This window comes from Polyodon spathula, chromosome 11 (genome assembly GCF_017654505.1).
Source record: "Polyodon spathula isolate WHYD16114869_AA chromosome 11, ASM1765450v1, whole genome shotgun sequence".
Lineage (NCBI taxonomy): Eukaryota > Metazoa > Chordata > Actinopteri > Acipenseriformes > Polyodontidae > Polyodon > Polyodon spathula.
In genome coordinates this window covers 32,814,833-32,826,407 of record NC_054544.1, presented here as the reverse complement: position 1 = coordinate 32,826,407, position 11,575 = coordinate 32,814,833, and the positions used below count along the sequence as shown (strand labels likewise).

General features: G+C 35.6%; 1 protein-coding gene across 1 annotated transcript in view; it reads left to right on the top strand.

Moving 5' to 3' along the window:
• Window positions 1-3,007: 3,007 nt before the first annotated feature.
• The window catches only part of LOC121322965 (voltage-gated potassium channel subunit beta-1), a 54,302-nt gene continuing 45,734 nt past the window's right edge, over window positions 3,008-11,575 (top strand). The window contains exon 1 of the mRNA XM_041263627.1: window positions 3,008-3,423. Coding sequence (XP_041119561.1) covers window positions 3,179-3,423 — 245 coding nt within the window. The 5' untranslated portion in view covers window positions 3,008-3,178. The remainder of the gene's footprint in view (window positions 3,424-11,575) is intronic.

Sequence of the window (11,575 nt, the reverse complement as noted above, 5' to 3'; positions counted from 1 at the left end):
TTGGAGTGAAGGCTAAGGTGTGGGAGGTGATGTGGTACCAGGACAGAGCAGCAGCTTCCTATTGAAGCAAAACAGTACAGTCTGTCTATTCCAAATTGAAGTGTAAAAATCAAGCAAACCACAAAGGAATCTTCAGCCAAGTAAAGGGGATACGATGATGTCAGCGCTCATAAGAGATCAGAAATGGATTTGAAAATCTTGGTTAGCACTCCTTTTAGTGATTACAATGATTCCTGTTTGGAATGAGGCATTTTATAGTACAGGACTAGAAATTAAGAGGTAGAAAAGTACTGCGTGTGAGATTTTAAATATTTAATACATCAGGCACTATGAGGCTGCAAAATCCAAATTGCCTAGCGGCCAGGCATTTATTTTGCACTACAGCCTAGTTAAGCTTAAGAGCGAAGCAAATTACTCAACACACACAAATAATGATCCACAATCTTGATCACGAGGGTGGCAATGAGCACCGCCTGTGCATCAGGCTGTTTAGTGGCTGCAGTTACAGCCCAGAGGTGAGGTGAGTTCAGAGAGCAGTAGGCACTGTATATGAGATTTGTGGAGCATGAAAATAAAACCAAATAAATAATGTCGGAAGAAGGGCAGCAAAGTCCTCTTGGCACCCGGAAAAGAAATGTTTTCTGAGGAGGAGATGAGAGTCCTTACAGCTGAGGTCACTCAGTATGAAATTGAGTTATTTGGAAAAGCCTCAGCCAACATCAGTTATGCTACCAAAGAGGCCATATCGTCCCCTATAGTGGAGAAAGTCAATGCTGTCTGTGTGACCAGTAGGACAGTCAGCCAGGTGATGAAAAGGTGAAATTCAGTTATTAGGTCTAGGATGACCTGCGGAGTAAGATGATATTGCTTTAGCACCACATCCTCTGTAACCCCACAGTGACCCTGGGTTTGAACATGCAGGGTCTTCTTTGTCTTGCCCTTCTTCTCCAAAGGCTTTCCTGCCTATCCTCAACAAGAGTCAAGCATCGTCCCATCCGGAAGTGTACCACAGCATCAACTCTGAGGCCAATGACAGGCCTCTGAAGGTGTTTGGTTTTATACAGCTCTTAATTACTTGCTTCTACAATTAGTTTGCACCTTATAAGAGCGGGTGCAAAGTTTTTGGAGGGTCAGCAATTGCCCAAGGCAAAATCCTTACACCTCATTAAAATGTTTTGTGCCCGCTTAATAATCTAGATCCCCGCCCAATTCCATGCTCTTTTCTTCATTTAAATACATTTCAATATGATTGAAATGGATTAATGATGGCAAAGTGCTAATTTGATAGCAGAACAGCAGGTGGAACATACATACACTGCATTTTTAGAGGCTGCTAAAGCCCCACTTTGTGGCAGCTAAACATGTTTTGCGCGTGCAAAACACAGATTTTGGCCACAATATGGGTGTTTTACAGCCTCAGACCACTTTGCAAGTATCCTTACGTCGGACCTTATGTGTGGGACTCCACTGAAATCATTCAAAAGGGAGTCTTCAAAGACAACTTCTCCTTGAATTGACCCCATGATATGTTACTCAGTCATTGTATACTTCTAATAGATAATAATATTTCCGATTGCTTTTAAGTTTTAAAAAAATACAATGCCATTAAATATTTTATAAAGCAAATCATTTAAGTCTTCAACACGGAATTAGTAGCTACTTTTAAGTGAGACAGGAATGATGGCGCAATTTCTGGAAATTGCTACGAATGGAGCACAATAAATGTGGACGTTAGGAAACTGTGGTGCATACAGTACCTATAGAAAGTCTACACCCCCTTGAACTTTTTTTCACCTTTTGTTGTGTCAGTGCCTCAGAGTTTCATGCATTTAAATGAGGATTTTTGTTCCACTTATCTACACACCATACTCCACACTGTTAAGGGGAAAAAAGGTTTTATTTATATTAAAAATACAAAATTTTAAGTCTCAAGATCTTTGTTGTGAAAGACCCTACTCCATGAAAGTAGTGTTTTGTTGTAACCGGAAATTCTTAACCAACAGCGGTATATGAGAAATTGTTTAAAACTCTCCCCATGCTTTTCCTGCATGTACTGTAAGTGACAGAGGCGATGTGTATGAAATAACCATGAAAGGTAGAATGGCTGCAAGAAATTAATGATATAGGTCACCCTTGCTATTAAAATAGATGCCTCAGAAGACACTGTTAATTCAATTTAGGGATGAAAAAAAAAAAAAAAATCATAATTGGAAAAAGTGAGGCAGTGGCCGCTCTCCTATAGAGTGTGTCTGAGCAGTGTGGGAATTCCATTGTCAGTTGACTTCTGGCCATGATTCGCTATGGGAAACAATCTTTGCTATTTGGTATGCCGGACAAAATGATTTGATCGCCTGCTGCAATATTTATTTAGTTCCGCTCTTATCAGGTCTTTTTTTTCTTTTTTTTTTTTTTTAAGCCTCATAAGAGTAAAGTACTTGAATGCTTTCTTCAAAATATCTTTAGTTTCTAGAATGATGAATGATCCTTCCTTTCAAAATATGAATATACTGTATATATTTTAAATTATACAATTGTTTTAATGTGGTTTTGTCATACAGTATTTGAAGAATTTGTTGTGCCTATTTTTAAATGTTTTTGTATATCACAGCAGTCCTGGATGCCTCTGGATAGTTTATTGTTAAAAAAAAAAAAATCTCTCTGTTTCTTCACATCCTTCATATTTGTTAAAGTTTTGTAGACAGTCTGGGAACAGATGGTTTTAAAAAAAAAAAAAAAAAGGTTCAGTACCAGTCCTGTAATAGTAGATGTTCCCAGAATAACATGAGGAACTGGCAGACCTCTTTATTCCCACAGTCTCCTCAAAGACCCAATGTCAGATTTAGACTCAAACTGAAATCACAAGGTCACTGGACCTGGCCTCTGTCCATTTCATGTAGGCACAGTTAAAAGGGAGGCACTCGCTACAGATTGCACTTTGAAGAAAAACAGTGCCCTAGATTCCAATGGTATTTGTCAGGCAGTAAAACATAACTAATCTGCTACATAATATGCTCAGGGAAATGTGATGGAAAATAGATATTTACAAGCAACAGAGGAGTCTAACAAGTGCATTGCTGAAAATGCAGTTTTTCCTTGTTTTTGAATTAAAAGAATCTGGATTTTAACTTTCTTTTTTGGGATCCTTTTTGTTTTTCTTTCTGCAAAGCAAGACACAATCATGCACTTGGTCAAAGTTCCTTGCAGTGAGAGCTCTAACCCCAAGCAACGGGGTGTGCAAAAACAGGATAAAATCCCTTCAAAGTTTCAAAGACCTAGCACAGGTCAAAAAGTGTATCCATCAGGTATGTGCTGGAGCCTGAGGTCAAACGAAGCAGTGGAACTGAAACATTTCAAGCAGTTCCTAATCGTGCACACGCAGTCCTTGCAGGAAACAGTCAAAGCAGAGACTGGAATGCTGTACAGGTAGAGTAGCTTTTGCATGTTTAAAAAGCAGAGACAGATACTTTAACACAACCACAAATTAACCCCAGAGCAACAGGGGAGGTTGCAAAATAGTAAAGTAAAATAGTATAGTAACTTTTCTTGGTGCGCAGTTTTGTGTAGGTCAAAAAAATGGCTACCATTTATACTGTTGGTACTGTAGCATATTTAGCAAAATATGTAATTATGCAAAATGTTAATAAATTATTAGTGCACAGGCCTTCCTAGAGTACAGCATTGTGCTTTTTTTTTAACTTGATGCTTGTTGCTTGATACTTGCTTTCACAGACTGACTTAATCACTTTCTGGAATTGTAACAGACAGTAGGAAAAAAACTGTCATGTTAACAGAAGCGCCCTAACTGTCATTGATCTGCAAATAGGTTTGCACTTTAACCAATTCAAAGTAACCTTTTTTAAATTCTATTATAAACTGACTATAGAAGTCATGCAGTCTTTAGGCATGCAAAAAAATGTAGCATAATTAATTTGTGTTTCTTTATGGAATAAGGATAAGAATAATGGATTGTGAATAATAATGTTGTATCAAAATGATGGTTTTAAGTTATTAGTGATATAAAAAAAAAGATGATACCCTTTAATTCAACACTGAAAACATCCCATCTCCTAGGAATATTATGGTTTTACTTTCCTTATATTTTTTTCCTCAGACTAAGTACTGCTGTTCATTCTGAATGAAACTTATAAGCAGCTGGCAGTTATTTTTTTTTCTAGATTTTTGTGTTTCAGTTTTCTGCCTGTGGCATCTCCTTTCTATTGCCGGTGTTCAGCATTTCAGGAACAACAATAGTAACAAGATTAGACATGCTTTTCTAATGCTGACAAGCTACAGTAAGCATGTTGGTCAGAGTTGTCAGTGGAGTCCAGTGTTGATGAAGTTCTTCTCTAACTCTACATAAATCACATCCAAATATATGTCTATCTTAGTAGTTCTGCTGCTTCAGGGGGAAAATCTTGTGAAAGTGGCAGGTATTGGCATATGAAAAACATCATATTGGCTGATGCTGGTAATTGTGCGAAAGGATGGCTATTTTCTTTGCTTAGCTGCTATTTTCACTTGAATTCCAGTTTTCAGTATCCAGAGTTCCGGTCTTTTCTTAAGAGCTTGAGAATTGTTGCTCAGTATTCTGTCAGAGTGCTCGTTTTTTGGACGTTGAATTTGTGGGATTGAATGCAACCTCTGCCCTCCCAATAAATCATTTATGTTTGATACCAGGTGGTGTATTTTAAACCTGTTTCTGACAGCACAGAATGAGTTCTGTTAGAATGAGTTGGAAACGCAGTAATAAATCTTAGGCCCGTCGACTATGGAACTCGGTGCCTGTTATCTTTTTGACACAGCATGAGCCTTGGATACTTGCACATGAAGGGTGCTATATCCACATATACAGTAAGGTGTGGTATGTGCAATAAAACCTGTGTTGAGATTTAACACGACTTCTCATTCTTCATGTATAATGACTCAACTGTAAACACTCTCTGGCTTATCCTATTTGTATGGTGCTAGGCACAGCTGGCTGGCTTTCTGCTTCCTGTCTATGCAACCTGTATAATAAGGGCTATGATGGATGAAATGTATAATACCAGCACAGAGTATGGAAATAAGTGTCTTGCATTGTGTAACTCAAACCTGTAACCTTTAACCTGGAGGTCAGTAAGACATTCAAGTTAGATTGGTGACAGCAAGGTTATCAACTTAATAACCAACAGTGTGTTCTTTTAGAGAAGCGAAGATGGAAGCTAAGGAGATGATTTTCAGAATCAACAGCAATCTAAATAAAACTGTCAATCTGAAATAGAAGAGTAAAGGACTGGACATGTCTTGCAGACATAATTCATTCTTTCCCTGTCTTGGTTAAAACTTTTTTGTTTGACCAAGATTAATGTTAATGTGACTATTGGAGCCTTTCATTCATATTTCACAGAAAGTGCAAAGGCAAATTCTCTGTAGTTTTAATACTAGTTTCATGCAGTTTAAAATGTGTTTATTCCTTTAAGAATTCGATTTGTGTTGCAATGTTTGTATGTTTATTTTAAGAGATTTTGCTGCACAAGGTTGTCATTGAAAACACGACCAAAATATGCAAGATTTCAAAGTGGATACATTCAATGAAGAGCAAAATAATGGGAATTAAGGTTAAGAAATGAATTAAATTCTGTCCAACAGGCTTGAACGTCGAATGTTTTATCTCGGTAAAGCAGAATAGGGCTGTTAACTATAAATAGTTCTAATGACATTTGTTTTGTGGTTTTAAATAACCAGAGAACCCCTTAATGAAATTGCAGCCTTACATAGCTGCAGTGCAAACTACTACAGGGACCAAACTCAAAGCGTTGAGTGATTCCAATTATAAAATATGACGTATTGCAACTCACTTTGAATTCAAACCTAAAATGGTGCTGCCATTGTGATGTGCCTGATATACCCTCTGACAGTCATGCTTTTGAGAGATTTATACACTACAAGTGAATAATTTAAATAGATGTACAAAGGCAAGTTACACAAGTGGCACAGTTTAGGTTTTCAACATGGAATTTCACTAAAGGAAGATTGTATTATTATAAGTAGTAATAGTAGCAGTAATGGTTCTAGATCATTTCTGAACTTTGCCTATTATCATGCTCAGAGTCATCAGATTTTTTTCAAAAATATTCTCTAAATCAGTCCACTGTATTATTGTGTTTCCTCACTGCACTGTGCATTGACTGAATCTCTTAAGTGTTTGATCTGAACCCAGAATGCACTGGTGAAACTGATGTTAGATCTGCTCCTCTGAATCAGAAATATCTGTGCACGATACCATTGACATGAATGAGGTGCACTGTAGCCTAAAAGTTCAATAATGTTGCATTAGAGCATTTATGTAGACCAACTTATCAGACTTAAGGAAGATGCATTTTTGGATGTATGTTTATTGCAAGTTTAAATTTAGATAGATAACTGTTCTGCCTTCAGTTAAGTAGCTCCCTGTAGTAAGTTTTCCAAAGAAATATCTTGTGAATCTCTAAGTTGTATTAAATGTCCTGGTCATCATCATCATATAACTTGTGTGGTTTTACAAAGAAGTTACAAGCAAGAAATAATGGAGCTATCATGTACTTTATTTAATTAGAGGTATGAACAAACATTAATGTTAAGTGCTCATTACTAATTCAGCATGGAAAAATAATTAATTTTTTATGTAGTCTTGCAGATCTCCTCATTAAATGCTTAGGTTTACATAATTATAAAGGAATTAGTCATTATTCTAAGAAGTCCTTACTATACCAATTCATTTAACCTTGTAAGTAAAACACTTGATAGTTGAACATTATTTAATGTCCATGAATACAAATTAAGTGAAATGGAACTCCTGAAACAACATTGATAGTATGTCATTAAATTGAACTGGGACGGCAGGCAGGATTTAGGCCATCCGTATATATTATATATAATATAGTATATATATATATATATATATATATATATATATATTATATAATTCTCCTGAATTTCCTAAATTCTGTTTGAATTCATATAGGTTAATAATGTTAATACTATTTGCGATTATTGGAACGTAATATTGAAGAATTTAGCTGAAATTCCATCTTTGGTTAGGGCCAAACCTGAATCTGGTTAGTTACAAATTTGTATTCATGTTGCGGCATATTTAGGAAGCAGTTCAGAACCGAGAGGGGAATTATAGTTCTAAATATACTGTTTAAAGAATCTGCTTGAAAAGTGCAGTTTCCACATTGCCAGAAGTTGCATGAAAGTTTCTAAAATGGAAAATGATGTGTGGGACAGTAGGGATTAACATTGTGGTTATAATTTCTAAAGTGTTGTTGTGTTGTTTTTTTTTTGTTATTTATTTACCTCATGTACTACTATAAGACTTAACTTTAAGTTAACAGCTGAGTCTGTTAATGTTGCTGTAGCTGAGCCTGGTTGTAGTTTGATAATGACCACCACTAAACCTTACAGTTTCAAAGACTCTCATGATCAGTTTTGTCACTCAGCAAGAAACACAATTCGCAAACCAGGCTCATGTGCAGCACTAAGAGACCTCATACATTAATCCAAGGACTGCAAGTCACATCACTATTTATATGTGCATTTACTGGAAATGGGAGTGTGTGTGTTTTAAGCCCCAGCTAAATATTGTTACCACAACAAGACTATCTTTTTGTATAATAATAATAATAATAATAATACTAATAATAATAATAATTTTATTATTTAAAAAATCCAGTCAGTGCTGTCTTTTGGAGGAAAATTATAATTTACTCTCAAACTATCCTGCAGGAGGAGCTGTTTTATTGGTAATACTTATTTTTAACTGTGGCATAGAACTGTAATATATTGTGGGATAATTGCCCTATTGTAAAGGGTACTTTCATTCATTACCACTAATTATGCTACCTATGCACATTAAGTCCTAATGTGTGCTACACTTCTTTTATCAGTCTAAGTTCTACTATTGTAATAGTCAGTTTCCCAAGAAGCCCTTAGTGTTTGACAGGGTTACAACATATATAATCACATGGGAGACTGCAGCATTTTATCTATTTTTCTTGTAAAATCGATAGCTTTTTTTCAAAATGTAACCACAGATTATAGTTGCAGTTTATAAATATATTTCTAGAATATTTATGTTGAAATAGGAGCAGTTAAATTAGTACATTTTTTAAGCAATAATAATAATAATAATAATAATAATAATAATAATAATAATAATAATAATAAAGCTCCAGGCATCCTTTTCGTTTTGCAATGCTATTCACTAATTAGGAGGAACCATCTGTGCATCTAACTGTGAATTTGTTTTTAATTTGGAAATCGATCTCACTTGCATTAATTAATGCAATCTTGAAAACACAGAGGATCTGGCAGACATTGAATCAGAGCAATCTTCACCAATTTTAATGAATCATATAACAGATGTAATTAAGAAACTGTGTCATCAGTAAAGCAAGGCTAAAACCTAATACTACTACTACTACTACTAATAATAATAATAATAATAATAATAATACAAAATATCTGTTTCAGACATACAGTAGTAGATGACCCATAACTGGATAGAAATACTATATTTAAACGTGAAGGGGAACCTGGATTCCTGAAACATAGCAAAACTGGATGTTGTCTTAATCCAACTCAACCAGCGAGCAACCCAACTTTCAGTTAGTGTGCTTTGAGTTATACATCCCAGAACTGAAAGAAACCTTGCGTTTGTAAAGAAAAAAACAATAATGAATCACAGTCATTAGATTTATTGGGTTTGGTAGAAGAGAGACCTAATTGGACCCTGGAGTGCAAACCACAAGGCCCAAAGGCTTCACAGGCATTTCTATTGACAAATCAGACAGCACAACAGCAGCTTTTGGGAGGGGGAGATATCTTCATATACTGCAGAATAAAAAAATAAAAACCTGAACAAACAGGGGTATTTGCTTTTCAAACTAATCCATAGGTTGAAGATTAGAAAACATCCAATTATAAGATAACATGTAGCATCTCTCTGTTGGCTTGTGACAGCTGCTTACTGCATCACTCTGATATTTTTTGATTACTTCAACGTGCTACATTACCTATTGAAAGCGATGTACTAAACGGGACTCAAATGTACAAGTCAAGCAGATTTGCGTGTATTCTCTTTTGACGAGATACACAAATGGTTAAAGGCTTCTCTGTAGAGATTCAGCCTCAATTCATTGCTATGCAGCTGCTGTGTTGGTCCCAACCTTTAGCCAGCACCCTGCTATAGAAATTGTGAATAAATAAGTGTACCACATGGACCGCTATAGCTTCAATAGGGGAATATTACAGTAATACAAAATCATCATCACCAAATGATTTAAACATTGAGGGCAAAAGTGCAAGTAATGGGTTACTTTTATCAGCCATTATTTTTGCACATGGCTTTTTGCACAATTCCCATTTCCACAAGACTATATCATTACAAGTATAAAATGCAATCCATGTTTTTTTTTTTTGTTTTGCTTTAATTACATAAGCAATTATTAGTGAGCAGTTTTACTGTGGCACACAATATTTTAAAATAAGGTACGTACCCATCAAAGCTTTTTCGGAATAGTGTATTCTCCAGGATTGGTAGCGTTATGGGGTTGTTCTGTCGTCCATTATAGGCCAGGCTGTAACTGGTGCCAGGGGCCAGCAGGAGAGCATTTAAAAGCACCATGTTCTATTTCTGCCTTCATCATGTGGTCTGCATCATCTACAGAATGGGTGCCACAGCTACAAATATGAAGCTGAGCAGATTGAAATGCGGTCAGTGCCACTGTTTAGAGGGGGTGGAAGACATTGGGGTGTAGGCAACTGATCTAAACACTAATCTATCCTTATTTGGATACATTCAACTGACCTATTATCTCCAACAGTGCATGTGAGTCTTTGAGCTATTTTATTTTATTTTTTTAAATGCCAAAGGCAGGCAATTTTATTGCCTTCTTAAGATCTTTTTCACATAATCTACACATTAAAAAATATAAAAATAATAAACCCTGTTATATTGTTATTGTTTCTACCTCTGAATAGCAGTGATGAAAAGCATGTTTTGAATCAATTGTGATCGACTTTATTTCTGAATTTAATGAGTCTCTTTCTTCAAATATTGAAGATGGGAATTGCAATTCTAAAATCCTGTTTTGCACAGGTTTTAATGAGTCTGGTTCCCAAGTTACACAAAAGTAGGTTCTGCTCCGATATAATATATTCTGCTTCACTGTATAAACCAGTTGTTTAAGGCAATGGCAACTGATGTAAATTGAAACAAAACCGTTCAACAGTTTCACTATGAAATACATTTTCTTTCATATAGCTTACTACTAGTAATTGAAGTTTGAACATAATTCTGATACAACTTGGGGTTATATACAGGTAGTACACAGGGTCATAAAAGCCAGATTTTAATTTTCAGATTCTGGTCTTTTACATAAAAATCAATGGTCATCTCAGCTATCCTTGACTCCCATATTAAAGAACAAGAGTGTTATAATCAGTAATGGTGCTGCTTGGTCAATTCAGATTGACCTATTATAAACCATAAGGTAAAACCAGTTAGGGACTATGTAAGAGGGTTAGGCGGATGAAAATATCAATTTCACAACATATACTGTCCTGTAAAGGCTCTTTATCCCTCTTCTAAAATATCCTAATACCTGAGCAGTGAACGGCACTTGAAGCCAGTAAACACACCAATTAACTATTTAACATCAGTGTTACATTATTTTAGCTCCCTTGCAAACACTTTGTTTTTCATGTTTGTCAAGTTTCCTGTTTCTTCAAGTCATTTATCTGCTGTGTTTTTTCATCTATTCTGTATCTCTGTTGTGCCCTATAGCTGGTTGGGGGTCAGTGTTTTTACCATACACCACGGGTTGGATTTCTGCCATACTGGGTCACCCTCACTCCTATATTGAAAACAGATATGGAAGTCGGCCATCGCCAGCAGGGTTAATTTCCTGCAACATAACATGACAATAAATACCATGATGTTAATCCTTTAATGAGGTCAAGCTATGCCAACGTTCCCATAGAAATGGAAACATAATCCCGCTAGTGTACAGGTTAACTATGTGTCCATTATAGAACACTTGAATAATTGCACATCAACATTAATTTACAAATTGCATTTACGGTGCAGTGTTTTTCAGAAACAGTGTTATGGTTTCTTTATGTTTTCACAGTAGATAATCACACCAGTTTGTTTCAGATCTGTACAAAAGATGTGTATTATGTCACCTGCATTATGTAAACTGCAAAAAAAAAACAAAAAAAAACAACAGTTTTTCTCTGGCTGGCTTTATGCTGTGATAAAGAAGACAAACAGCACAACACTATCACTATTAATGTTGATGTGTAGCAGATTGCTTTAGCTTGCAATTTCCTGGAGGTTGGAATTAATTCTTTGTAACTGGCCCTTGACAGGTAAATGTGTACAGCAATGGACAAAAGTTTAGCATTACCTAGATTTTTCGGATTGAGAGATTTAAAAAAAATACTATATGAACATAATTTACTGCAGAATGATATCGCAAAAGTCTACCAGAAGCCATAATATTAGTACAATATTTCATGTTGGATTTCGAAATGTCACATTTTTCAATTT